This window comes from Emydura macquarii, unplaced genomic scaffold (genome assembly GCF_026122565.2).
Source record: "Emydura macquarii macquarii isolate MOO-44397 ecotype Brisbane River unplaced genomic scaffold, CSIRO-AGI_Emac_v2 contig_2636, whole genome shotgun sequence".
In the NCBI taxonomy this organism is placed as follows: Eukaryota; Metazoa; Chordata; order Testudines; family Chelidae; genus Emydura; species Emydura macquarii.
In genome coordinates, this window is record NW_027132773.1 from 36143022 (window position 1) to 36167555 (window position 24534).

The 24534-nt window shown below is 39.5% G+C and overlaps 1 protein-coding gene across 1 annotated transcript in view; it reads left to right on the forward strand.

Annotated features, from left to right (window-relative positions):
* Nucleotides 1-24534, forward strand: part of COG5 (component of oligomeric golgi complex 5) — a 303578-nt gene that overhangs the window by 6040 nt on the left and 273004 nt on the right. The window contains exons 4-6 of the mRNA XM_067564444.1: nt 13983-14037; nt 14130-14199; nt 19635-19755. Of these exons, the coding sequence (XP_067420545.1) occupies nt 13983-14037; nt 14130-14199; nt 19635-19755 (246 nt within the window). The remainder of the gene's footprint in view (nt 1-13982; nt 14038-14129; nt 14200-19634; nt 19756-24534) is intronic.

The window sequence follows — 24534 nt, forward strand, 5'->3', positions numbered from 1 at the left end:
ATTAGTAGCCACTTCAGTATCTAACATGAATGGTCATGTATATAGGTGTGTCTTAGGTATAGATTCATAGGATGTGGATATTAGGACACACAAATGGGGTATGGTGCTTGGGGTATGGAGTTGAGGGAAAATATTGACTTTACATTTTTTTCAAAGGTACAAATGTGAAAGTATCCTTAGTTAAGGTTTTAGAACTTTTTTAACATAAAAATTTTAACAGCCAATCCAACTTAATTTTCTTAAGTTTGTGCCTCCATCAATATAGAGAACTTTTTTATATATATATATTTAGGGTGGGAAGGGTAATGCAATTTATTTGAGAAATGTTAGTAAAAAACTTCAATTTTAAACGGTTAAAAAAAATCTTTTGTCAGTCTGAAAAGTGGCTTGGCCTAGGAACTTCAAATTTGTTTAATAATTTTTGGCCTTAATGAGAACTGATGCGTGTGGTTATTCTTAGTTATTCAATCTAGATTTCATTATAGAATTAAAATCTTTAACAATATAATTTCTCTCCATGATCTGAGGGAATTGCAATAGCTGCTTTAGATCACATGAAGAAAGCCTAGCCTGAAAGATACCCTGGGGATATCCTAATAAGCTCTGGAATAGGTGAAAGGCACTGCATAGAGGTACTGTAGATTAGTGGACTGAGCAGAAGGCTAAAAGCCAGAAGCTTCTAAATTCTCTTCTCAGCATTTCCACCCTATATAGGCTTAATAATTAAGCCTTGTGGTGTTTGTCCACTGATTTTATAGAGCTGTGCAAGAATAAGTTATGCCTAATGGTCTCCCTGTGAGGTAGTAAAGTATCTTATTGTCCACAAAAGTTGTGATTTGTCCAAGGCCTTACAGCAAGTCTGTATCCGAGTAGAACCTTGACTGTCAGTCCCCCTACTCTAGTCTAGATCACATTACATCCCATGGAAATTCATTTAGGCAAGACTGTGAACCTCTCTATGGCTCTGTTTTTAATTTTTGTTTGTGTTTTCCCCTCACTTGTAAAATCATAATGCCCTTTTCTTTTTGTTTCCTAGCTCTGCTACCTTCCAGAGCATAGATGATAAAATCGAGGAAACAATGTGCAGCTTGACAAGTGATATGGTTTGATGGGATGGACTGGAGTTGAGCTAGTGGGGAGAGTTAAATTTCAGCCATACAAAAACTGTAAGGCTTCAGGTGACCACCTCATAACTTCCGAGCAAATACACCAACATAACGCTGAGCTATTTTTTGATATTGCCCAAAACCAGTAAATTCCTGAATAAGAATATATAAGATAGAGTTTGGGTTGCAAATAATCTATTAAAGTATTCTTATTAAAAAGGTAACGTAGTTTAAAAGGTGAGAAACCTTTGAATTTTCTGGCTAACGTTACACTAAAATTCTATCAAATACTAGAAAGTTTAGAAATGTAGAGTTACAGTTCCACAAAACAGCCTTAACTCTGACCTCCATCAAAAATGATGACATGGTCTGCACACCGTTTATCTTCCATATTGACAATATTCATGGAGGAAAAATACTTAAATTTAAGGTGTTGCTTAACATTAAAAATGGATGCATGCCAAAGAAAATCAGAATGTTTGTATGGGGGAATCTGACAATCTGAGATTATGGAAATATCCTCTCAGCCTGCAGACTCTCTTAAATGCTTAAGAGTGAAATATCTCATTACTCATTCAAAGTCATTTTTAACTACTCCCCTACTCTCAACCTGTAGAACAGAAGTCTCTAAAAACCACTTGCCCTTTTTACATCTCATGCATTTCCAGTATGAGATACAAAGTAATCTGGCCCACAGATCATCCACAGATTCGTTAGCTCAATGTGGCCAGAGGCCACGACATCTCTTGTATTATATGCCATACATGGAACAGATTTTTTTCAACTCCTTCATCCCAATTTTCTACTGTTGTAAGGAGACCACTTTATGTTAGTAGTGGTATTAGGGATCATTTTAATAGCTATAGCACTGCTATGCAAAGCCTAGCCTTTTTAATCAACTTTCCACTACATCTTCCATATTCATCTTCCTCGTGTGAGTTGGGAATCTCATGTCCTTTAGTCTATATCTTAAAGGGCAAAAAAACCTTCATTAATGCAGAGTTAAGATTGCCCAGTGACTGCTTGTCCCTTTCCAGAGTTCAGCAAAATTCAAACTTCTGAAAACCAGGGAATACAGAATCAGAGGAAATGCCCATGCAACTTTAACTGTGTTTTCCTGGAGCTGGCATTGGCCACTGGGAATGATTTGCATGCACTTCATCTGCATTCACTGTGATAGGTGTAGCTGTATTGAATCGTGGAGGAATAAGCAGGAGCAGTTTAGGGGAGCTGTGATTGTAATATGAGGAGATATGGGTCCGAGTGCCCTTGTGTATCAAAAGGTGCATGTGTACCTTGAGGGCCCATTCTGCATCATTTCAATACAGAAATTGTGTAGGCAGTGACAGGGCACTGGGGTCTTCATGCCATGGGTATTGTCAGTGGTGAGGTGGGTTATGAGAGCAGTCTGTGACTTTAATGATGGATAGAGTTAGGTGGTACCCTGTGTGTAAGTGTTATGGCGTTGTAAAAAGGTATGAAGTGGTTAGTAAATTTCTGAAGTGTGATATTCAGTGTAGGGCAGGTGCAGGTAGTTCTATCCATTACAGTGAAAAGACTGAGTTGGAAGGTGTGTTTTGGGCATATTGGGGCATCTCTGTAACTGGGGAGAGTTAAGGGTACATGAGCATTTACCTTAACTCTATTTCCTGGTTTTCAAAAGCTTGAGTTTTGCTGAACTCTGGAAGGGCACAAGCTATCGCTGCCTAACTCTGTGTTAACAAAATTTGACATTTAATTTATTTTTTTTAAAAAGCAGAAAAAGAAATGCTTGTTAGTAGGAATTAATGATCATTTAGACAGTTATTATTCTCATCTAGACTTGCAGTTAATATGCTACTGAGGCTAGTTAGTAATCAGAAGACCTAGCTTTTACATAGTGCTTTTCATCAATAGATCTCAAAACTTTACATCATTATTCTAATTTTACACATGGGGAAACTGAGGCACAGAGGGGTGATGTGACTTGTCCAGGGTTACTCAGCAGGCCGCTAGCAGAGCTAGGAATAGTCTGTCAATGGTCTTTCTAGTCAGTGGTCTTTCCACTAGGACACACAATTGCAATGTGATTCCTTAAGTGCTCCTTCCCCTCCCTTTCACCCTTCTACTTATATTATATTGTTATGTTAGAATGGGAATAATGGTTGTCCTCTGAAATGTTTGCATTGGGTACTTGCTAACATGTCTGGTTTATGTCCTAAAATCTTGACAGTTTTATTACATGGTTGTTAAAGTAACTTTAACCACGGGTGTGCGTCTTTCTCTACTCACTGCCTCATTCTTTGCAACATGTAACCCCACTGCCACCATTCCCTGTTCCCCCTCCCCTTCCCATCGTGTTAAGTCTTCAGATGACACTGTAGAAGCTATTAATATGTAAAAAGCTGCTCCTTGCCATCTCCTGCCATCTGCTCCTACATACACATCACAGACAGCAGCTTACTGGAAGACCACATGGTTCCTTGGTTATATAGCCTGAGATACACACTGAGCTGGGCAGCTCGCTCCTCACTCCCACTGCCCCACCCAGCTGGGACTTCTGCTGGCCCTGCTCCAGCCAGGCTTCCCCAGCATGCCCCACATCCACCCAATTCCTCCCTTTTCCAACTCAGGTCCCTCCCCCACACACTCTGGCCAGCCTCCACATGCAAGGGTGATGTGTATTTGAACTATTCATTTTCTGGGCTTCCCAACATTATATACAACAGAGGCAGTGCTCTATTACACTATTGTGTGAAATTAAAGGGAGAATGGAGTAGAGAGGATCCACACATTCATCAGCAGCATAGCATGCTCTATTCGTGGGGGAATTCTGTGCCAAAAAATTAAAAATTTTGCACATAATATTTTAAAATTCTGTGTATTTGTCAGAATAACACTATATAATCATTCCAGTTTCAATTATTTTGGTAATTTATTTCAAAATACCTGTCAGCACCTATATAACAATAACAAGAACACCCAAAAAATTCCCCAGGAGTAAAGAATTAAAGAAACCCCTACGACAAACCAGTTCCCATTTCTCTGCCCCCTGAGCCTAGCCAGGGGGCCAGAAACTCACAGCCTTCCCCCCAGAGCCCAGTGGTGGCATGCCCCCCAGCCCAGACACTTGCACCCTTACCCTTCCTGAGCCCAGGGATTCAGAGGGAGAAACAGCCTGATGCTGGGTCCTGGGCTTGTGTGGTGTTTCCTGTAGGATGCCTCCTTCCTTCAGGGCAGGCTGGTTACCCATCTCCTGTGGAGGTAGTTTTCCAAATAGTTAGATTACACTGAGCATGTACAGAGAGGCTATTAGGCATGTAAGCCTTAGTGTGCCTAATTGGAGAAGACCATTGTCGAAGGCTACAGAGTAACAAAATGGTGGGAAATGCTAATGATCTTGGAGAACCTGGTTACTTTAGAATAACTCCCTTCAGGTGCTGACCTCGAAGGAAACACTGGTGTACTATAAATTAATTGAGCGAGAGCTAAGATAGCAAAGACTGGTGATATGAGCAAATGGAAGCTTAGGAATGACCCTAAATGTGAATGTGGAGAATCTAGGCAAACACTTGAACACAGCTTGATGCAGTGCCCCCTGTCAGCATCCTGTATTCCCGAGCAGTTATTCGAGATAAGTGACAACATCAGGTCTTGGCTGTGGATTTGGAGTGGCAAGATATGATGGTGAAGAACTAGAGAAACAAACTCTTTTTCAAATAATGTTTTGGTTTGATTACCCCCAAAGGGTTGGTGGGTGCCATGCACTCTGTTGGGGTAACCATTGGGCATTTGAGACTCTGGTGTGATGATCTGAGCCCTGATTTGATCTCTATCTGTGAGCAAAAACAAGTCAGAATGTGTAAAAATTTCAGAAAAGCTGTTTTTATGGGGTCTGTATCTTAGGAATCCCTTGGATAAATGGCCCCAAATTTGTATTACTGACCATATCCTGTGCTGCCGCGCCCCCCCCCCCCCCCCCTTTTTCCCCCCTTGAGGCACACCAAATTTCAAGGCAATCTGATAAACCATCTTGATTTTAGTACACTTAGAAAAGTCGAGCTTTAAACAGAAAGCTGATCTGAACCTTAAATATAGCAGAGTTTTTGCTCTACAGTAATAAATGTCACAGGCCTTTGAACAGTGCAGTCATCAAGGCATCTTAGAACTTCTTAATTTATGCAGGAGAGAAGCGTTAACGTGTTTATACAATGTATGAGGATTCATTTGTACACACAGACTTTTAAAAAAAGTGTGAAGGTTGAGTATATGTGACCAATAAGACCATCCCTGTGTGGTGGAGGGTTGATGACTGTATGGGGCAGAGTTAAGGTTGGTTGTTGCTGGAATGTGTAATATTTTATTTTACATTTATACAGTTAAGTAGTTGTTTGAATTGGAAGTACTTGAATATTTCTCTACATCCTTTTCAGTTCACTCTCAGATTTTTTTTTACTGTAATGTAAAGATAAATGTTAAGTAAAAACTTTAACTTAAAGTTGACAGTTTTTGTTTGAACTTCTTTGTTTCACTTTGGCTTTAAAAACAACAACATCAAAAAACCATTGGGCTGTGAGGTGCTACAGAGCTGTGGTTTTTGTGGAACATGTAAGCTCAGTAGGAGGCCTAGGAATTCATGAACATTTCCACCTCTGCCCCAACTCTTCAGAGTTTAGGAGCTTCTTTCTACTTTCACTACCCACCGTATTGGAGGAACTACAAGAGACCTGCATCTTTCTTTGGTCTTGTCTACAGTACCCAATTTTTTTTTATGACCAAAGTTATCTTTCATCAACAAAACAGTGGAGGTGTACATGCTGAAATGCTCCTCCTGCTGATGTAACTCCCCTGCTACGCCAGCCTAATAAAACCACCTCGACAAGAGGTATAGGGCTTTTTGTAACGTAGTTAGAGCAACGAAGTGTCAGTGTCAACACTGCACTTGCTTATGTTGCCCTAATTGACCTCCAGGAGGTGTTCCACAATGCCCATTATGACCGTTCTGGTCAGCAGTTTGAATTCTGTTGCCCTGAAAGTAGACAGATGCACGCCCCTTCCCTGTTTAAAGCCTCAGGAATATTTGAAATTCCTCTTCCTGTTTGCTCAGCATGAACAGTTCACACAGCATCCTCCCAGCTGACCATGCTGGATTTCCACAGCAGATGCACTCCCACGTGGAGTACATTGGAGCTCTTGGATCAGCTGGGTCTATGGGGAGAGCAGGAGTGTTCAGTTGCAGCTTCGTTCTAGCTGTAGGAACTTTGGTACCTATGGGCTGATTGCTAGTGGCATGTAGGAGAAGGGGCATGAAAGGGGGACACAGCAGTGCTGTGCTAAGATCAAGGAGCTGAGGCAGGCGTACCAGAAGGCAAGGAAGGTGAACCGTCACTCTGGTGTGGTGCCAAAGACATGCTGTTTCTATAAGGAGCTGCGTGACATCCTCAGAGCCGACCCCATCTCCACTGCCAAGAGCCCTGTGGATGCATCAGGGAAGACTGGAGGCAGCGGCCAGCGGAGTCAACCTCGAGGACCAAATGGTAGACAAGGAAGTGGAGTTGGAGTACGATGTGGTGCACGCTACAGGGTCGTCTGGTGGCATGGCGAGTCAGGAGCCTTTTTTTGTCTCTGGAGGGGTCTAGCCAGTCCCAGCACTCTGCCTCTTGCATGCATGAAACAGGGGACACAAGTTCTAGTAAGCATGAATTTTGCTTTGATACTGCATAGTGAGAGGAGATTGAGCTGTCATGTACTTTATTATATGGTAGAGGAGGAATAAGGGACAGAAATTAACAACAGAGCCTATGCAGTTATGTAGTGGGGGTCTGGTGGAAAAGTTTGTTAATGTACAGTGGGATGTCCTGGGAATTCTCCATAGAGATCTCTAGGAAATTTTCCTGAAGGTATTCTGCAATTCTCTGCTGAAGGTTCTTTGGAAGAACTGCCTTGTTTCTCCCTCTGCTGGTTGGCATGGCAAAGTTTTCTATAGCAGTTATTTCTGCAGGGACAAGTATGGCACACAGGCGAGCAGCATATGGAACTGGTCTGAAGCCACACATGCATGCAGGAAATGCACCCTTGCATCCTGGATTACCCTCAGGAGTGAGAGATCAGGTTCGATTACCCTAGCCTGTGGAAAAAGGTACCAATATTCAGAAAAGTCTCTCTAGGTGCTTGTAGTAACCCCTTTCACAAACTACCCTAACCCTTTGTCCCTTCTTGCCAATTCCTCCCGCCTCAGTGAACTCACTATATTTGGGACTCGCGCCAAGCTGTATACTAGGCAAGGGACAGTGAGAAAGAGGTGTGTGTAACTTTTGTGATTCATGGCTGTGAGCGCACTCACGATACCGTCTCTGTTCATTGTTTCTGTGGCTTCTGCAGATGTGCCCTTGAGCACCCCCTCCTCCACACTGCCATCAGGTAAGGTGGAGAACTGGGAGGAGTAAGGAGGATATATTTTGTGAAGTGCTGCAGTCAACAGATACAGCATATAGCAAAACAAGAGCCTGGAAGGAGACAATTAATGAAAGACTGAGGCTGGATAGCCTGGAAAGGACACAAAGGCAGGAGCAGATGATAAAGCTACTGGAGGGTCAGACAGATGCTCAAGTCCTCATTATGCTGTACTCTGAGTACATCTGTGCACAATTTCCCTTGCAGCCAGTACAGAACTCTGTTCCATGCCTTCCCCAAACTCTCTCACTACATGCCTCACATGTTCCCAGTCCCTTGCAGTACCCTGTGCACTCCATGCCTGGGGACTGGTTTCACAGTGAAAGCTGGAGTTACATACTGAGAGCTGTAACCAAGGCTTGGTCTACACTTACCCAGCGATTCGGCAGCAGATTTTGCTGTACTTCTGTTCTGCATGGTGTCTTCACTGCACTGCGCCGATGGGAACACACAGTGCTACGCCACTTGAGGAGGTGGTTTTAGTACGTCGACTTCCTGATCGATTGAGCAGGTCTACACTGATCGCTCAGTCGATTCAGATAAGTCAATCTGATGGTGGTGACTTTGCCGCCATCAGTGTAGACATACCCCAAGAAACTGTTCCTCATTGCCATATCCCCTGTTTAACCAAAAAAAAAAAAATTGTTTTGTCCTGTTAAACTTCAGTCTTTGAAATAAAATTAGTCTTTATTTGTGTCATACACATGTTGGTCAGTGCTAACACTCAAACAGAGTGGCTTAGGCAGGAATATTTGCTCAGTATAATTAATGCTCAGGAAGCAAGCACTACAGGGGTCATTCAAGGTGGCAAGTAAACATTGCCTGGCTGCATGCATCACATAAAGAGACATTATGGGGAATTCTTGTCAGAACACGCCTTCAAAGCCTCCCTGATTCAAATAGCCACCCACTATGCCCCTCTAATTACCCTGGTATCTCAAAATCAGCAGCCAGCTGATCAACCTCAGCACTTTACCCAGGGGAAACTTTTCCGCCTTTGCTTTGCAAATGTTATACAAAGTACAGCAGGCTGCAATGACCATCGGAATATTTTCCTCATTGAGATCTAACCTGTCAAAAAGCCAGTGACCTTTTAATTGGCCAAAGGTGTATTCCACAGTCATTTGTCACCTGCTGAGCCTGTTGTTGAAGCACTCCTTGGTGCTCTTTAGGGTTCCATGAGCCACAGGAGCAAGGGGCAGGTGGGGTCTCCAAGAATCACTATGGGCATTTCCACATCCCATTCTGGTCTGGAAAGAAAGCCCTAGCGTGGAGCTTTCTATGCAGTCCAGTGTTCCGAAAGGTGCGTGCATCATGCACCTTCTCTAACAACACCACAGTGATGTCAGTGAAACGGTCCCAGTGATCCATCAGTGCCTGCAAGACCATGAAGAAGTAGCCCTTTTGGGTGATGTACTCTGTTGCAAGATGATCTGGGGCCAAAATTTGGACATGCATTCCATTTGTGTCTCTGCCGCAGTTAGGGAATCCCGTTGCCTCAAAACCATTAATTATATCCTGCACATTACTGAGAGTCTCAGTCCTTCGTAGCAGGAGGTGATTAATGGCCCTGCACACTTGCATCATTGCAACCCCCACGTGGACTTTCCAACTCCAAGCTGATTTGCAACTACCAGCAGCAGTCTAGAGTTGCCAGCTTCCACACAGCGATCACCACTTACTTTTCCATGGTGAGGGCAGTTTTCATTCTGATGTCCTTGTGCAGCAATGCTGGGGCGAGCTCCGCACACAGTTCCAGGAAGATGGATTTGCACATCTGAAAATTCTGCAGTCACTGCTCGTCATCCCATACTTGCATCACAATGCGATCCTACCACTCAGAGCTTGTTTCCCGATTCCAGTACTGATTGTCCACTGTGTGGAGCTGCTCCGTGAATGCCAGCAGCAATCTTGAATTATTTCTTTCCATGGCACGCAGCAGGGCGGGCAACACCGATTCACTCTTTTGCAACTCATGAAGGACCAGCCATGTTGTGTTGTTCATAATGCTCATCACCAGTCTAGTGAGCAGTTCAGGATCCATGCTTTCAGGCTGAGATGGTGGGTGCATAGTTTACAAGGGCTGTTAAGAAATGGCGCAAAACGAAGTTGGAAGCCCATGGAATGATGGGATGGAAAGAATTGCATCATGGGATGGTGAGCATGTCCCCAGGATGCACTCCGATCTGTTCCCAGAGCTCTCAGAGGCAGAGGGTGGCGAGTTGTACAGTGGGATAGCTACCCACGATGCAACACTCTGTTGCAGAAGCAATGACTGTGGACGCAGAGCACTGACACAAGGAGTGTTTTGTGTGAATGTGTATAGCTGATGTAATTAAAGTGGCTTATGATCATCGATGTAACTTAAGTTGACTTAACTCTGTAATGTAGATATGGCCTTTTTCTATCCTGCAGAGTTTTGGTTTGGTTCATCCCTGCTTTACAGTACACTGAATTATAGAAGCACTGGCATTTACACTGATCTGTGGTGGAAGTTTATACTGTACTATCTAGATCATCTTTAACTAGTAAACTTGAGCTCAGTGGATGTTGTTGATGCTCAGCACTCTTAGGCCTGGTCTACACTGCTATGTATCTCATGTCGACGTGCTTACGTCTACACAGCATGGCGTCATCATGATGCTACAGTGATGGGAGGACATCTCCTGTTGACGCTACCTTCTGCCTTTCGGGGAGGTGGACTAATTCAGTTGACGGGAGAGTGTTCTCCCATCGACTGAGCAGGGCTACACAGATCCGCTTAATCGATGCCGCTTCTGCATCGATGCCTGCTGCAGCAGCAGTATAGACATGCCTGTAATCATATAAGTGCCTAAAGAGAATCCTAACTTTAGGTTCCCATTTAAAAAAAAAAATGTGGCCTACATCTTTATCTTTTTAACTCTAATTTTTTTCATACCTTGTGCTTAGATTTAATTGTAATCTTGATGTATAGTTTATGTAAGTTTTATATTATGTAGCAATATTAAAAAAAGCTCTCCAAAACATGTTCTTAAATATTAATCATATTAACAGCATATTTCAGTGTGTAAAGTTGTTTCTGGGGTCTATCTAATAAAAGAATTCTTCACATGGAATAAAATGAGTAAGCTTTGTGTTGAAAAACTTCAAAACATGACTTATGTTGAAAAGCTTACTGGCTTCTTACAGGGTACCACATGACTTCTGCATATAACCTTTTCTTTCCAAACAGTCCTAATTCTGTACTCTCCACAAACTGCCACTCCTTTCCCCATGCAAAATTTAGTTGTGGGTTCTAGCTTGCACTTGGCCCAATGAATGTATATGCAACTTTGAAGCACATTGGATTAAATTCTTGATAATAAATTCAAGTCTCCATTCCTTATGTTAGTAGAGGAAGTTGGTGGGAGACTGGAGAACTCTTTTACTAACGTGTTGCATAAAAGTACTGTAACATTATCCCTGACTGTGTAAGACTTCACAGGAATCCCTGCATGGCATGATGTGGCCACTCAGGCTTTGTTGGAATATGGGGGATTAGAGTTTGCATCTTCCTGTTTCAGAAGCACAGGTCCTTGTTAGCTGAGGTAAAGGAAAACCTCTTTCAGCTGTTAATAATATGTATGAAACAAAGTTAAGCAATTCTGACTTTATCCTGCAAAGGGCAGTGGTGTACCTACAAACTAATCAGACCATTGCAGCATTGCATAAATAAATCTTGACATTATTTATTCATTAAGTCTTAATGTGAGTCAATTGTACTTCATAAAGTTTTGTGTATATAAAACTCTGCTAACTTATTTTCAGTGCATAAAGGTTTGTATGCGTAACCCTGCATACAATGAAAATACATTTGCAGATAAGTCCTGTGTGCCAAAATCTGAGCTCGAGGCTACATCATCATCCTCCCTGCAGCCACAGCCGTTCCCGTCCAATTCTGAGTCCCCAGCTCCAGTCCCTGATACTTCGAAGCAGTGTATGATTAAGTCGTCTTAGAAGATTCACATGGGATGGAGCTGCAGGAATGCAAACCAAGGACTTCATATTAGTTTTGTCTCTGGAAAGAAATGTTGGGGTTGACAGAGGTGTGAACTGAGACTGTTTAGCAAATAAAACTTTATTTTCAATATTGGCAGGACTCCATTTCCCCAGAAATGTTTCCCCATACGAAGATTTCACATAGAAAACTAAACTTAAAATAATAATTTTGACATTTAAAACATTGATACAAATTTTCCCTGTTCAAACTTGCTGACATTTAAGTTTTCCCTGTCTAAAACTTTAAGTGATAGAATTTTGATTCCTAAAATCTTACACAGCGGCATTTGTGCTGAAGGACTAAGTAAGCTGCGAGTTCTCTTAGAGGAGAGGGGAAGGGAACGGTGATATAAAATTTGAAGGTGGATTTACTTGGTGAAAAGAATATTTTTTTATACCATCAATTCTTGTACAATTGTCGAACCCCACTCCAAATATAAACAAATAAAATATGCTAAATGTACAGAGTGGGTTAGTTTTAAAATCTCACATTGAATTATTCCTTTATGTCCTCTCTGACACTCCAAAAATATATTTAAAAAAAAATCAAACACTTTGGATTAATGTCATCCTGCTTCTAAATGAGTCTATAATCTTTTCTCTTTTTGAAGAGGGTATAAACTACACAACAGCAAACAAGAATCTTTTATTTTGCCCTCTTAAAAGTAACAGCTAAATTGGATATCTAACATGTTAGGAAAAATATATCCCTGTGTGGACTTTCTCCAGTAATTTCTGAGCCAACTTAAAAGGAGCTCATAGTGGTATTGTTGACTTATCCTTAACTAAAGCAGCCTGAACATAAGCATTTATGTTTCAGTATTTTGTTCTTGTTTGATTGGATTTTCAGTTCCTCTTATGCATTGGCTTCTCTGAATTAATGATTTTTGCAAGTTGTCTGTAGTCTTGCCAGTGCCAAGTGAGTTCTGCCTTTGTATGTGTCTTGTCTCTTACAATTGCTCAAACACGCATATCTGGTTACATGGCAAATCTGTATGCTAAGCACGACAAGATCAAAAACCTGGTCTCCCACAATTGTGTTCTAACTGTGTTACCTCAGTAGCAGTGCTGGGCATCAAACTGTGTTCTTGGAGTGCAGCAGACTATAAATGCTGATTTTGTTCAGAACTGAAAATATGTTGAGTGACGGTGCTAGTGGGTATGGCTTCTTTTTTTATCTTTTGAAACTGTTGTTACTTTAAAGCATCAGTAAACTTATTCTGCCCTTTATGGTTTAATATCTAGAAAAATTTATAATTTGATTCTCAGCAAGGTTCAGATGGTGGTATTCACATTGAGTAGCACTGTATTCTATACTGATTCTTGCATCGCACTCATCACTGTAGTATCAGAGCACCTTCACAGTAGTGTATTAAGCAACATGACTACACATCTGTCACGTGTTGTTTGTGCTGTCATCCTCTCCCAGGGAGAGAAGTGTGTGCAGTGGATTATCTTGTTCTGGAAGGTGATTTTTTTTTTTTTTTTAAATGTTGCTATGTATTGTTAGAGAAGGCAAGGTCAAAGAAATGTACCTTCCACTTGGAAGAGAAGGTGGTGAAGTTTGTGATTCTTTTTAGTTCCTGGAAGAGTTCATTCCACAGTCTTGGCCCAACCCCAGAGAAAGTTCTGTCTCTCACACAGACAAACTTTGCTCTTATTTTAGAGTTCAGTTGTGCTAGAGGAGTGTTGTTGGTGATCACGGACTTCATCCCAGAGCTTTAGGAGTCTTTTAGATACCCTGGCCTAGGTCAGCGAGCGTCTTCAAGATAAGGATTGAGACCTTGAACTTGACTTTATTCTATGGGAAGCCTGTTGTAGAGAGTAGAGGACAGGTCTGATGTGTTTGTGATAGCCTGTGTTGCTGAGGAGATGCACTGCAGTGTTCTGTAGTAGTTGGAATCTTCTGAGTGCGGATAGCTTCATGTCCAGGTATATTGCATTGCTGTGACACAGCCAAGAATTGTTGAATGTGCGAATAACTGAGGCCAGGCCATTGTGTGCCGGGATGGGACAGAGTCTCCTCTAGCCAGCCGAAGGTGAAAGAGCCTTACTTGCTGATTTGTCTATGAAAGCTTAGTATTAGCAAGGAATCCGAAGGTACTTTTAAAATACAGACAAACTGAGTAATTGTGGATGAGAACCTTCAACTAAATGAGACTACACTATATTCCATGAATAATCCTACTGATTTCCATGGGACTTGCTTGTGACTAAAAAGCTTCAGGGTCTGGCCCTAAATTGTCTATAATAGATTAATACATTTAAATAACCGACTTGTTGATTTATGATCTGTACAGTTTATTTCTAAATATACAGTGTTTCACTTTATAAAATGTTGTATTGGAAGTGGGAAAATTACAATTTTATGCCAGATTAGTTATGCTCTAATTGACTGTATGTAAAATGCCTGCCTTTTCACAGGTGTCCTTCAAATGATGCAGACTAGAATTGGTGCTCTACAAAGTACTGTTGACAGGTATGTCATTCATTATGTGATGAAGAGTATTTATCAATTCTGTATTGTTCCACTACGTTACATTTCTAAAAAAGTATTTTCTTTCTTAACAGAATCAGAGCCAAAATTGTTGATCCATACAACAAAATAGTGTCTCGCACAGCACAGCTAGCAAAGCTTCAGGTAAATTACGTTATAAATTTACCTTATTTTAACATTATTTTTCAAAACATTCATTTTGTTTCCAGATTTCTTAGCCTGTTTAAAAAAAAAAAAAGTTAAATCACTTAACGTATGAAGAAAAACATCTTGGTAGAGACTTCAATTCCTCAGTGAATTTAAATCTTTGTAATGCATTGGTGCAACCATTTATAGGCTAAAAGGGCAATGCTTCATTTTACAAGGCAAAACTCACTTTCCTTACTGAGAAAAGTAGGAGACCAAAGTTGGTAGTCATTAGATTAGTGTAATGGGGGAAAAGAGTGAACTCTCCCAGAGACTGCTGTCCTACAAGTGAACCCAACTATACTTTTCTAGAAATAATATTTCCCCTCACAGAGCCAGCCTTCCTTTCATGTTCTCTTAAACCCCATCTTATTCATTTAATCAATTAAAAAAATTGTTTCCTTCAGCCTCATCCCTGTTTTCAGGAGTAATATAGAAAATATAAATCTTACCTCTTCCATTCTCATCTGGCAGTTGCTGCCACTTTTAAATGCTGAAGCTCAGTGCTAGAGGAGTTGTAAAGACAGAGAAAAAGTAATCAGATTTGTTATGGAGATATGTTAGTGTTCATATGTATTGAAGGACAGCATAAAGGGGTGGGTGGTTCATTTTAATGTTGAAGGTTATCTGTGTGGGCAGATGGTTCATATTAATTTGGGCTGAAGGTGAGTGCAGGTACAAGGGCAGAGTACAGGTTGTTTGGTCTCCTGTACTTCTATTCCATATGTTTGATATCAAACTTTGTCTTGGCATTGTTCTGCTTAGGTTATTTCCCCTTTAATGCAATTGCAATTTAATGAAGAATTTGTTTGGGGAATGATTTCTTTAATATTGGGATGAAAGTGAAGTCACTTGAACTAAATGTGGCTCTCACAGCTATCCTCACCTTTAATACATAAGTGAAACCTGCAAAGAATATAGATCTCAGTGAAGAGAGAGGGACTGGAAGAAAACTCTTTTTACTAGGTGTTATACACCTCATAATGGGTTTTTATAATAGTGAAAAAACTGTACAGTAGATCTTTGATAGTGGTGCTGCCATGTGCATGTGCAGCTTATGGTTTGAAAAAACAAAACCCTGAAAGGTTAAATGAACTTTTGTTAAATATTGTGTTTCTGTTGATGCACATTTACAATAGCTTCAGTGTATGAACTAGGAATGTATCTGTAAAGCTAGAGATTCACTTGTGTTATGGATGCTGTTATCTCCTTTGCTTTTTCTTCCTGTCCATCTGTACATTTTCATCATCTCTAATATTTTTATGAATTTGCACATTTGAGTTTTTCAAATTGATAAATATCTGATTTATAGCTATGCAAACAGCACCACAGTTGAGGTTTCAATCCTTTTGGAATTGCAGCGGAACTACTTTGCCAAATCACATGATGCTTAAGGGCTTTTTTCTACTACCATTACTGGTATTAAGTAGTACTTTACTTTGCAAGTAGTCCCATTGGTTTCTATGAGACTACTCCCAGAGTGAAGTATTACTTAGTATGCATAGGTCTGGATTATGCTATGCTTTAAAACCCTTAAGACCTCTTTATCAACACTCCCTTCATGACATCATTGTCAAATGTCTAACCTCTGCTTTGTTGCTGTTGTGCTCTTTGCCTTGCTCTGACCCCACAATCCCAGGGCCTTCAGCAGAATCACAAAGCATGTTTCCTTCTTTACATCATAAAATCCTCTTCAGAGCATGGTCTTAGTCTTACCTTTGCAGATCACAAGCTAAAGGGGATTAGTTAACAGTTAAAATATGTGAATGAGGTACTTGTAGCTTAGAAAGAGAACTGCAAAGAAATTGACCTACCTAACGGAACATTTCCACAACTCCTTGGATCAAGCTCATATTTATAAACTGCGTAGCATATGAATTTTACATTTTATTTAGAAAATCAGACAAAAATTAGACCAGTTTCTATACTTAGATCTAAGTAATGTAAAATACAAAATATTCACCAATAGATATTCTTTGTTTCTCCAGTAAAGAACACACAAACTAAATGTATTTGTTATAAAGACAAGAAGGTGGTGGATACACTAAAACTGGGTACGTAACAGAACACTTACAAAAGGCCAGACATTCTAATTGCTCACAGGGATATATTTTGCACTGGGAACAGCTACAGGCAAATCTCTGGTTACTGAGGATGGTCTTAGTTAAATACTTTCATAATTTTTTTTTTTAACTTGAGAGGTTAGAAAATAAGAGGTTTTTGGATTGTTTTTTTTATCCTTAAGTGCAGCAGCTAGTGCCTTTCTATTAGTATGTTGGTACATGAGCAGTTCCAGGAAGAAAGAATCTTTGTTTTGCTTTCAGCTGATCTAGTCAATCCAAATATCTAGAGACCTTAACATCTTACATATTATTAGAGCATGTTCATTCAGATGCTCTTTATTTGTGAGGTACTTGTTCTGCCTTTAAATGTCAGCATGTAAATATAATCTAATCCCTAGAAAAATAACCACTGAACTACACAGCCGTTAAATAAGATTTTTCTTCACAGAAATCCCCAAATATATAATCTAGTGGAACTCCCAAATGAATCACTGTAAAAGGAATAAACACCTTTTTAATATTAATTGTTATTAACTTGGATAAAACAAAATTCTGTCAAATAGGTATAAGATAAATCAGTGTGAAATTGCTTTTGTAAAATTATATATTATATCTGCAATGTCTACATATTTGTCATTCTGAAATTTTTTTTTCTCTGACCTAAAATTTGGCATAAATTATCATAATTGGGAGAGTATTTTATGAAAGTTAGGAGAACCATCGTTGTAGGTGGTTTATTTTCAGCCTACTTCAGAACACTTTTTACTTTTTTTTCCTCTTTTATATCTAAATATAGCGTCTTTTACTTGACTTATTTTTTCAGTTTGATAATCATTGTGTTGACCAGTTGCTATACCTGTTTTTGTGTGCCGGTGGGGTGGTGGCGGATAATGAATAACATATTAATAAAAATGAAATAGGCTTTAGTATGCAGTATAAATCATAATCAAAAGATTGTTATTTTCTGATCATAGGGTGCACATTGTGCTGAATTTTTCCCTGTATGTTCAGTTTCAGTTAAGTCAAAAAGCAAAATATTGGCACCATACTGCACTTTTGAAGTGCATTAAATTCTACAAAGCTATTATTTCATTTCTGTTGCTGAAATTTAATCCATAGACTGTAAAAGATAGAAATATATGTGCATTAAGATTTTTCCAATTAAAGAAGCAGATTAATTTAATTAAAAGCGTTTAATAAGTTACAGTAGTATGATCCCCACATGACTTCCATTATCATTAATGGGAGTCATGTGGGGAAGTACTCTGGCAACACTGCTCTTCAGGATATGTGGTTTCAAAAGAGTTGAAGTTTACAGTGTTTTCCAGTCGTCTGGCTTCAGCAGGGCATCCCTTTAATTTTCTTCTTGTTGTGTCTAAATTGAGCATATTCTTGCTTTTCTCACTTTGTGCTAACATCCTGAGGGGGAGTGACTAACCAGCAATACTTTGGATTTTCTCCTACATGATGCATTCATTTGTGTGGGTGTGTGTATCTGTGTATATGTACTTGCATGTGTGGTTTCTAAAGAAATTAAACTTCAGTTTACAAAACACAATATACTCTGCATTATTTTCAGATAATTACTTTAAATTAGGTTTACTTATTAAATATTTAATACTTTTATCTTGACTTCCTTAAGTTAAATGGCTCAAAAGATCCTGTTAGGCAAGAGGTACATATTCCAGAACAACTCCAACTTCCATCATTTCCACAAACTACTTGTTTGTCTCCATTGTTTATAATCTTGTTATCATACTTGTTCCTGATGTCTACAAAACTGACAGTTTCTACTGCCACAATATTGTGATTTTTCCTTTTCACGTATTCCATTTCTGTTGAAATCTACACCATTTTTTTGTCTTCTCTTGCATTGGGTCTCTAAATCCTATTTCTTTGGATTTCAGAAGGCCTGGAAAGTTGCTCCCTCTCTTCTGTGTACAATGTACCATGCATGATCACACCAACCTAATCCTAGGTGAACTCAGCTGGATCCTCAAGATCTAGTTTATAATTGCTCTCCTTTTGTTTTAAAACTTTCTGTAATGCTTTTTTTTACTCCTCTTATTTGTTTAGCACTATCTCCTATCTGTTTCCTGCAATCTCACCACTGTTGGTGAGAAAACCTTTCTCTCTGCATCTCATGCCATCAGGAAAAACCTTCTTGGGTCTCTCCATTTTGTTTAAAAACTTGTCTGAAAATAGAGCTCTTGTGGCTTGGATCCACTATACCTATTAATGTCTGTCTCCTTCTGTTTTTTATTACCTAGAAAGGGAAAACTTGGCTCAAGATCTGACTGAGACTAGTCAATTAAAAAGTCAGGAACCTATTATAAGTACCTCAGAATCAACAGTATTGTCTTCTAGATCAGTGTTAACAAAGGCAAAGTAAAAGCATATGCAATTGTGTTTCCTGAATAATATATACTTACTTAGTGCCTTCCAGCCAATCTCAAAACCCTTTTACAAGCTTATGAATTAAGTTGAATTAACATTTGGCTGAACAGAGGTTTTTATAGATTCTAAGGCCAGAAGACACAATTATGATCATCTAGTCTAACCTCCTGTACAACACAAGCCATAAAACTTCCCCAAAATAATTCCTAGAGCATATCTTTAGGAAAAATATCCAATCTTGATTTTTAAATTGTCAGTGATGGAGAATCCACCACAACCCTTGGTAAATTGTTTCAGTAAATTACTTTTCCCATTACAAAATGCCTTGTTTCCAATCTGAGATTGAGAATAACCATTCTAAAAATTCTTTCCCAAAATGCATTCTTACAGTTATTCAGAGAATACATGGCAATAAGTATGTTGACTGTTTAAGTCAGCCTTAAGATTTATCATCTCTGGAGATGAATATTAATATTTGATTTGTTTTTTGTTTTGCTTCTGGTTAAACTATGAACAAAACTATGAACAAAAGCCAATATCTGCTTTTTACTGACACGGGTAAAGTTTTCTGTGAAAGACATTGTACAAAATAAAGCTAAATTGTCTTTATAAATAAAATATGATGTAACTGTTATGTAGCTTTAATATTTCATTTCTGCATAGCAAATAAAAGCAGAGACTTCTCAACAGCATCATGTGCAGTAGCACTGATAGTTAAAATATTGAGCATATGTTGTATAAAGTCAAAGAGTACTTATGAAAAAAATTAGAGGATTAATCAGTGTGCATCTAACCAGTAGGTCACCGATTCTGCAAATGCTTGCTTGTCTGGTTGTGTTTAACTAAAAGCATATACTTAAGAGTTAAGATTGGGACCTAAAACTGTACGTACCTAACATTGAATATACAACTAAAGCCATGATTTCCACACAGGCAGCCTGTGACTTGCTGCGAAGAATAATACGCATCTTGTATCTCAGTAAGAGACTTCAAGGACAGCTGCAGGGAGGAAGCAGAGAGATAACAAAAGCTGCCCAGAGTCTCAATGAACTTGGTGAGTCCTCTTGGTTTATTTTAATGGCATTTAAGTTTCTGATGATAAGTGCAGTTTTAGTTTTTGATATTATATTTTTCAAAAAGAAGATGAAATTAAAGAATTGTGTATTTCCTGATCTGAATGAAAGATCAAAGTTATGTCTACACCACAATGTAAGCCCTAGATTAGTAGAATTTGAGTTAGCAAACCCTGGGTTTGTTAATCTAGGGCTTGAGCATCTACACACACTTGTAATCCTAAATTAGGAATCCTGGGTCACAACCTTGGGTTTCTGCATTTACACTGCATTATCACAGAATCATAGAAGATTAGGGTTGGAAGGGACCTCAGGAAGTCATCTAGTCCAACCCCCTGCTCAAAGCAGGACCAACCCCAACAAAATCATCCCAGCCAAAGCTTTGTCAAGCCACACTTTAAAAACCTCTAAGGATGGAAATTCCACCACCTCCCTAGGTAACCCATTCCAGTGCTTCACCACCCTCCGAGTGAAAAACTTTTTCCTAATATCTAACCTAGACCTCCCCCACTGCAACTTGAGACCATTGCTCCTCGTTCTGTCATCTACTACCACTGACAACAGCCTCGTTCCACCCTCCCTGGAACCCCCTTTCAAGTAGTTAAAGACTATCAAATCTCCCCTCTTATCTTCTGCAGACTAAACAAGCTTGGTTCCCTCAGTCTCTCCTCATAAGTCATGTGCTCCAGCCCCCTAATCATTTTTGTTGCCTTCTGCTGGACTCTTTTTCCAATTTGTCCACATCCCTTCTGTAGTGGGGGGCCCAAAACTGGACACACTACTCCAAATGAGGCCTCACCAGTGCCGAATAGAGGGAAATAATCACTTCCCTCGATCTGCTGGCAATGCTCCTACTAATGCAGCCCAATATGCTGTTAGTCTTCTTGGCAATAAGGGCACACTGTTGACTCATATCCAGCTTCTTGTTCACTGTAAACCCCAGGTCCTTTTCTGCAGAACTGCTGCCTAGCTAGTCGGTCCCAGTCTGTAACAATGCATGGGATTCTTTCATCCTAAGTGCAGGACTCTGCACTTGTCTTTGTTGAACCTCATTAGATTTCTTTTAGCCCAATCCTCTAATTTGTCTAGGTCACTCTGTATCCTATTCATGCCCTCCAGTGTATCTACCACTCCGCCCAGCTTAGTGTCATCTGCGAACTTGCTGAGGGTGCAATCCGCCCCATCCTCCAGATCATTAATGAAGATGTTGAACACAACCAGCCCCAGCACCGACCCCTGGAGCACACCGGTTGTTACCGGCTGCCAACTAAACAAGCTGTTGATCACTATCTGCTGAGCCTGATGATCTAACCAGCTTTCTATCAACCTTATAGTCCATTCATCCAACCCATATTTCTTTAACTTGATGATAAGAATACTGTGGGAGACTGTAATGCTTTGCTAAAATCAAGGTATATCATGTGCACTGCTTTCCCCACATCCACAGAGTCAGTCATCTCATCATAGAAGGCAGTCAGGTTGGTCAGCCAGGACTTTCCCTTGGTGAATCCATGCTGACTGTTTCTGATCACCTTTCTCTCTTCCAAGTGCCTCAAAATGGATTCCTTGAGGCCCTGAGTCTAACCACCCATATCTCAGACTTTCTAGCATCCTCCCAAAATGTGGCAGCTCTAGCCCTTTATTTGTGGTGCAGTGTGGGAAAACTTGATTGTCCAGAGGACAAAGAAAGTTGGCACCTGGGATACTTTTGATGAGCTCCCAGAGCACAAATCCACTGGGGCTGCATCTACACTGCAGATCATTAGGGCTTGAATCTTGGGTCTCAGCTTGATTTAGGTTGGACCCTTCAGCCCCATGAAGTCCTGGGACCCTAGGTCCGAGCCCTGGGTTAGCATGATTTGTGCGTAGACAGAAAGGATGTTTAGGCTTGAACCTGAGTTTGAACCCTGGGCTTATGTAGTGTAGATACAACACCAGTGGATAATTCATTGTTCCCCTATGTGATTTTTCATAAGGCTTACCTAGATGCAGTTGTCTAATTACAAGAGAAGTCCTATGATAGTGAGTTACATGTTGGGCAAACACTTACTTGGAGTGGCTAATTTCATATCAACCTGTGACTGCATGGAATACTTGCTGAGAGAGAAGGTTATTTAGCAATTATGTTGACTTTTGAAAGTTGTTATTCCACTGGGTTTACAGTAGATCATATTTTGAATTAAATGTATTTTGTTTCTATAAAAAATTAGGCAAACCTGTGGCCTTTTTAAAGTCTTTTTAATCTCTCAGATCTCAGAAATAGCTGTTGTATACAACATCTTACCAGCTGTTATTTCTTCTTGGATTTCATGGTATTCAAATTCCATCTTCTAAAAATAGAATGTGGGAGGACTGAACTATTAAGCATTCAGAATTATCCTCAGGTTTATTGTGCATATTTGTCATTGCTGATCTTTTCATACTCTGTAATCAAAAAATTATTAGATAATGATTGTCTTTATAATGAACAGATGATGTTATGCAAATGAAAAGTCTATATTTATTTATTTATTTATTTATTTATTTATTAGAACAATTGGATGAAAGTGCTTAAGTATCAGCCATAATGTTCTAAGTTAGAATAATGAAGAGTACAAACCCATTATCTTGCCAATGCATCCTTTGTTTTAACCAGGGTCTTAGCAAAATTACTAATTCAAGTAGTTAGGGGAAAGTGTAGTTCTTAGTGGGATTATTTTGAATGAAATAATTAGTCAAATGGACTGTGTTAACTTAGCTTTCTAAGGTTTTTAATTTAAATGTTTTATACTATCTGAGGATTTGTCCCTGTACCTTGTTTTAAGGCTCTCTGTCTCTCTCACTCACTATCTTTATTTACCAGTGTAAGTGAAGTGCATGGCCTTGTGAAAGGCCTTTCAGAAGTCTAAATAATAACTATGTAAATAATAAATATATTCACATAGGTGTCACTGTTCTCAAGTTTCATGTTGAAAAGCTATAATCTTTTCCCTAATGCTTATGAAAATCCATTAATATGTTTTTCCTAAGTGTTGGGAACTTGAATTGTGTGCCCTAGTTAAGTAGTATGAGTCTCATCCTCAGGCACTTGTTACCATGCAGTGGAACTCAGGAACCATTGAAATCAATGGCAAAACTTCCATTGGCTTCAGTAGAGGCAGGATTTCACTCCAAGTGCTTGCTAGTTCCTGTGCCCTATCGTGTTGACAGGGCTGGATCCTTAGATACTAAATATATCCATAGGCTTTTCTGACCATTTCTATGTTTTAGCATTTACAGAACACCAATATAATGTTTTTTACTTCATTCAAACTCACAGCTGTACCATTGAATTTGTGACCAGATGTCTCCTTTTATGGAGGATTTTAGCAGGTCATGATTTAAAGATCGTTACTCAGTGGGAGGAAAAAATAGCATACTAATAAAAGCAAGTCCTAAATGTTAGGTAGAGATGATTTAAAAATATTCCTACTTTATCAGAGGAAAAACAGGAATCATCTGGGTTCTTTTTTTCTCTTTGAAGGGTTTTATTAAGGTTGTGGTATTCCACAGCCCTTCAAAGCAGTGCAAAGACGTATTAGGAGATATATAATTTTACTATGAAGATGTCAGTAGCAACTGCATATTTGAAGTTGTATTGAGATTTTTACTTAAAGCAGGTCTAAAATCTGTCTTTAACATTTGAATGACTGAATTTAATATCAAAATTTGGCACAATAACTCTTTATAGGACAACAGAATTTTCTATGTAATTTCTAAAGTAAAGCATTTACTGTCTGTGGAGGAAACAAAAAAAATTCTCCCTTTTTGAAACATTTTCTGTTTCTTCTAACATTTCTTTGTGGTTATTTAGCTACAGCAACCCAATCAGATGTGATGCTGAAATTGGATGAAAAAAATTCTTAAATTAAAATAGCATAATGTATATACAATGGATCATTTTCTTTACAAGTTTGTGTACCCAGAATGATTCTCTGGATATCTAGAAACTAATAAATTCTCTGTAATGTATATCTGCACATAGAAATTGCCATATTGAATTAGACCAGGGGCTCGTACCAATAAGAGTGTAAAAAATCCCCAGGATGTACAGCTATGAAATAACCTGCCAAAGAACATGTCACGCTGGAGGGAGATTACTAGTGGAGTTCCTCAGGGACTGGTTTTGGGACCAATCTCATTTAATCTTTTTATTACTGACCTGGGCACTAAATGTGGGAGTGTGCTAATAAAGTTTGTGGATGACACAGAATTGGGAGGTATTGCTAATACAGAGAAGGACTCAGATATCATACAAGAAGATCTGGATGACCTTGTAAACTGGAGTAATAGAAGTAGGATGAAATTTAATAGTGGAAAGTACAAGGTCATGCATTTAGGGATTAACAAGAATTTTTTGTTATAAATTGGGCACGCATCAGTTGGAAGTGACAGAGGAGGAGAAGTACCTGGTCGTATTGGCTAATCACAGGATGACTATGAGCCACCAATGTGAAGTGCCTGTGAAAAAAGCTAATGTGGTCCTAGGATGCATCTGATGAGATATTTCCAGTAGAAATAGGGAAGTGTTAGTACTATTATACAAGGCGCTGGTGAGACCGCCATCTGGAATACTGTGTGCAGTTCTGGTCCCCCATGTTTAAGAAAGATGAACTTGAACTGGAACAGGTGCAGAGAAGGGCTACTAGGATGATCCGAGGAATGGGAAACCTGTCTTATAAGGGGAGACTCAAAGAGCTTGGCTTGTTTAGCCTAACTAAAAGAAGGCTGAGGGGAGATAT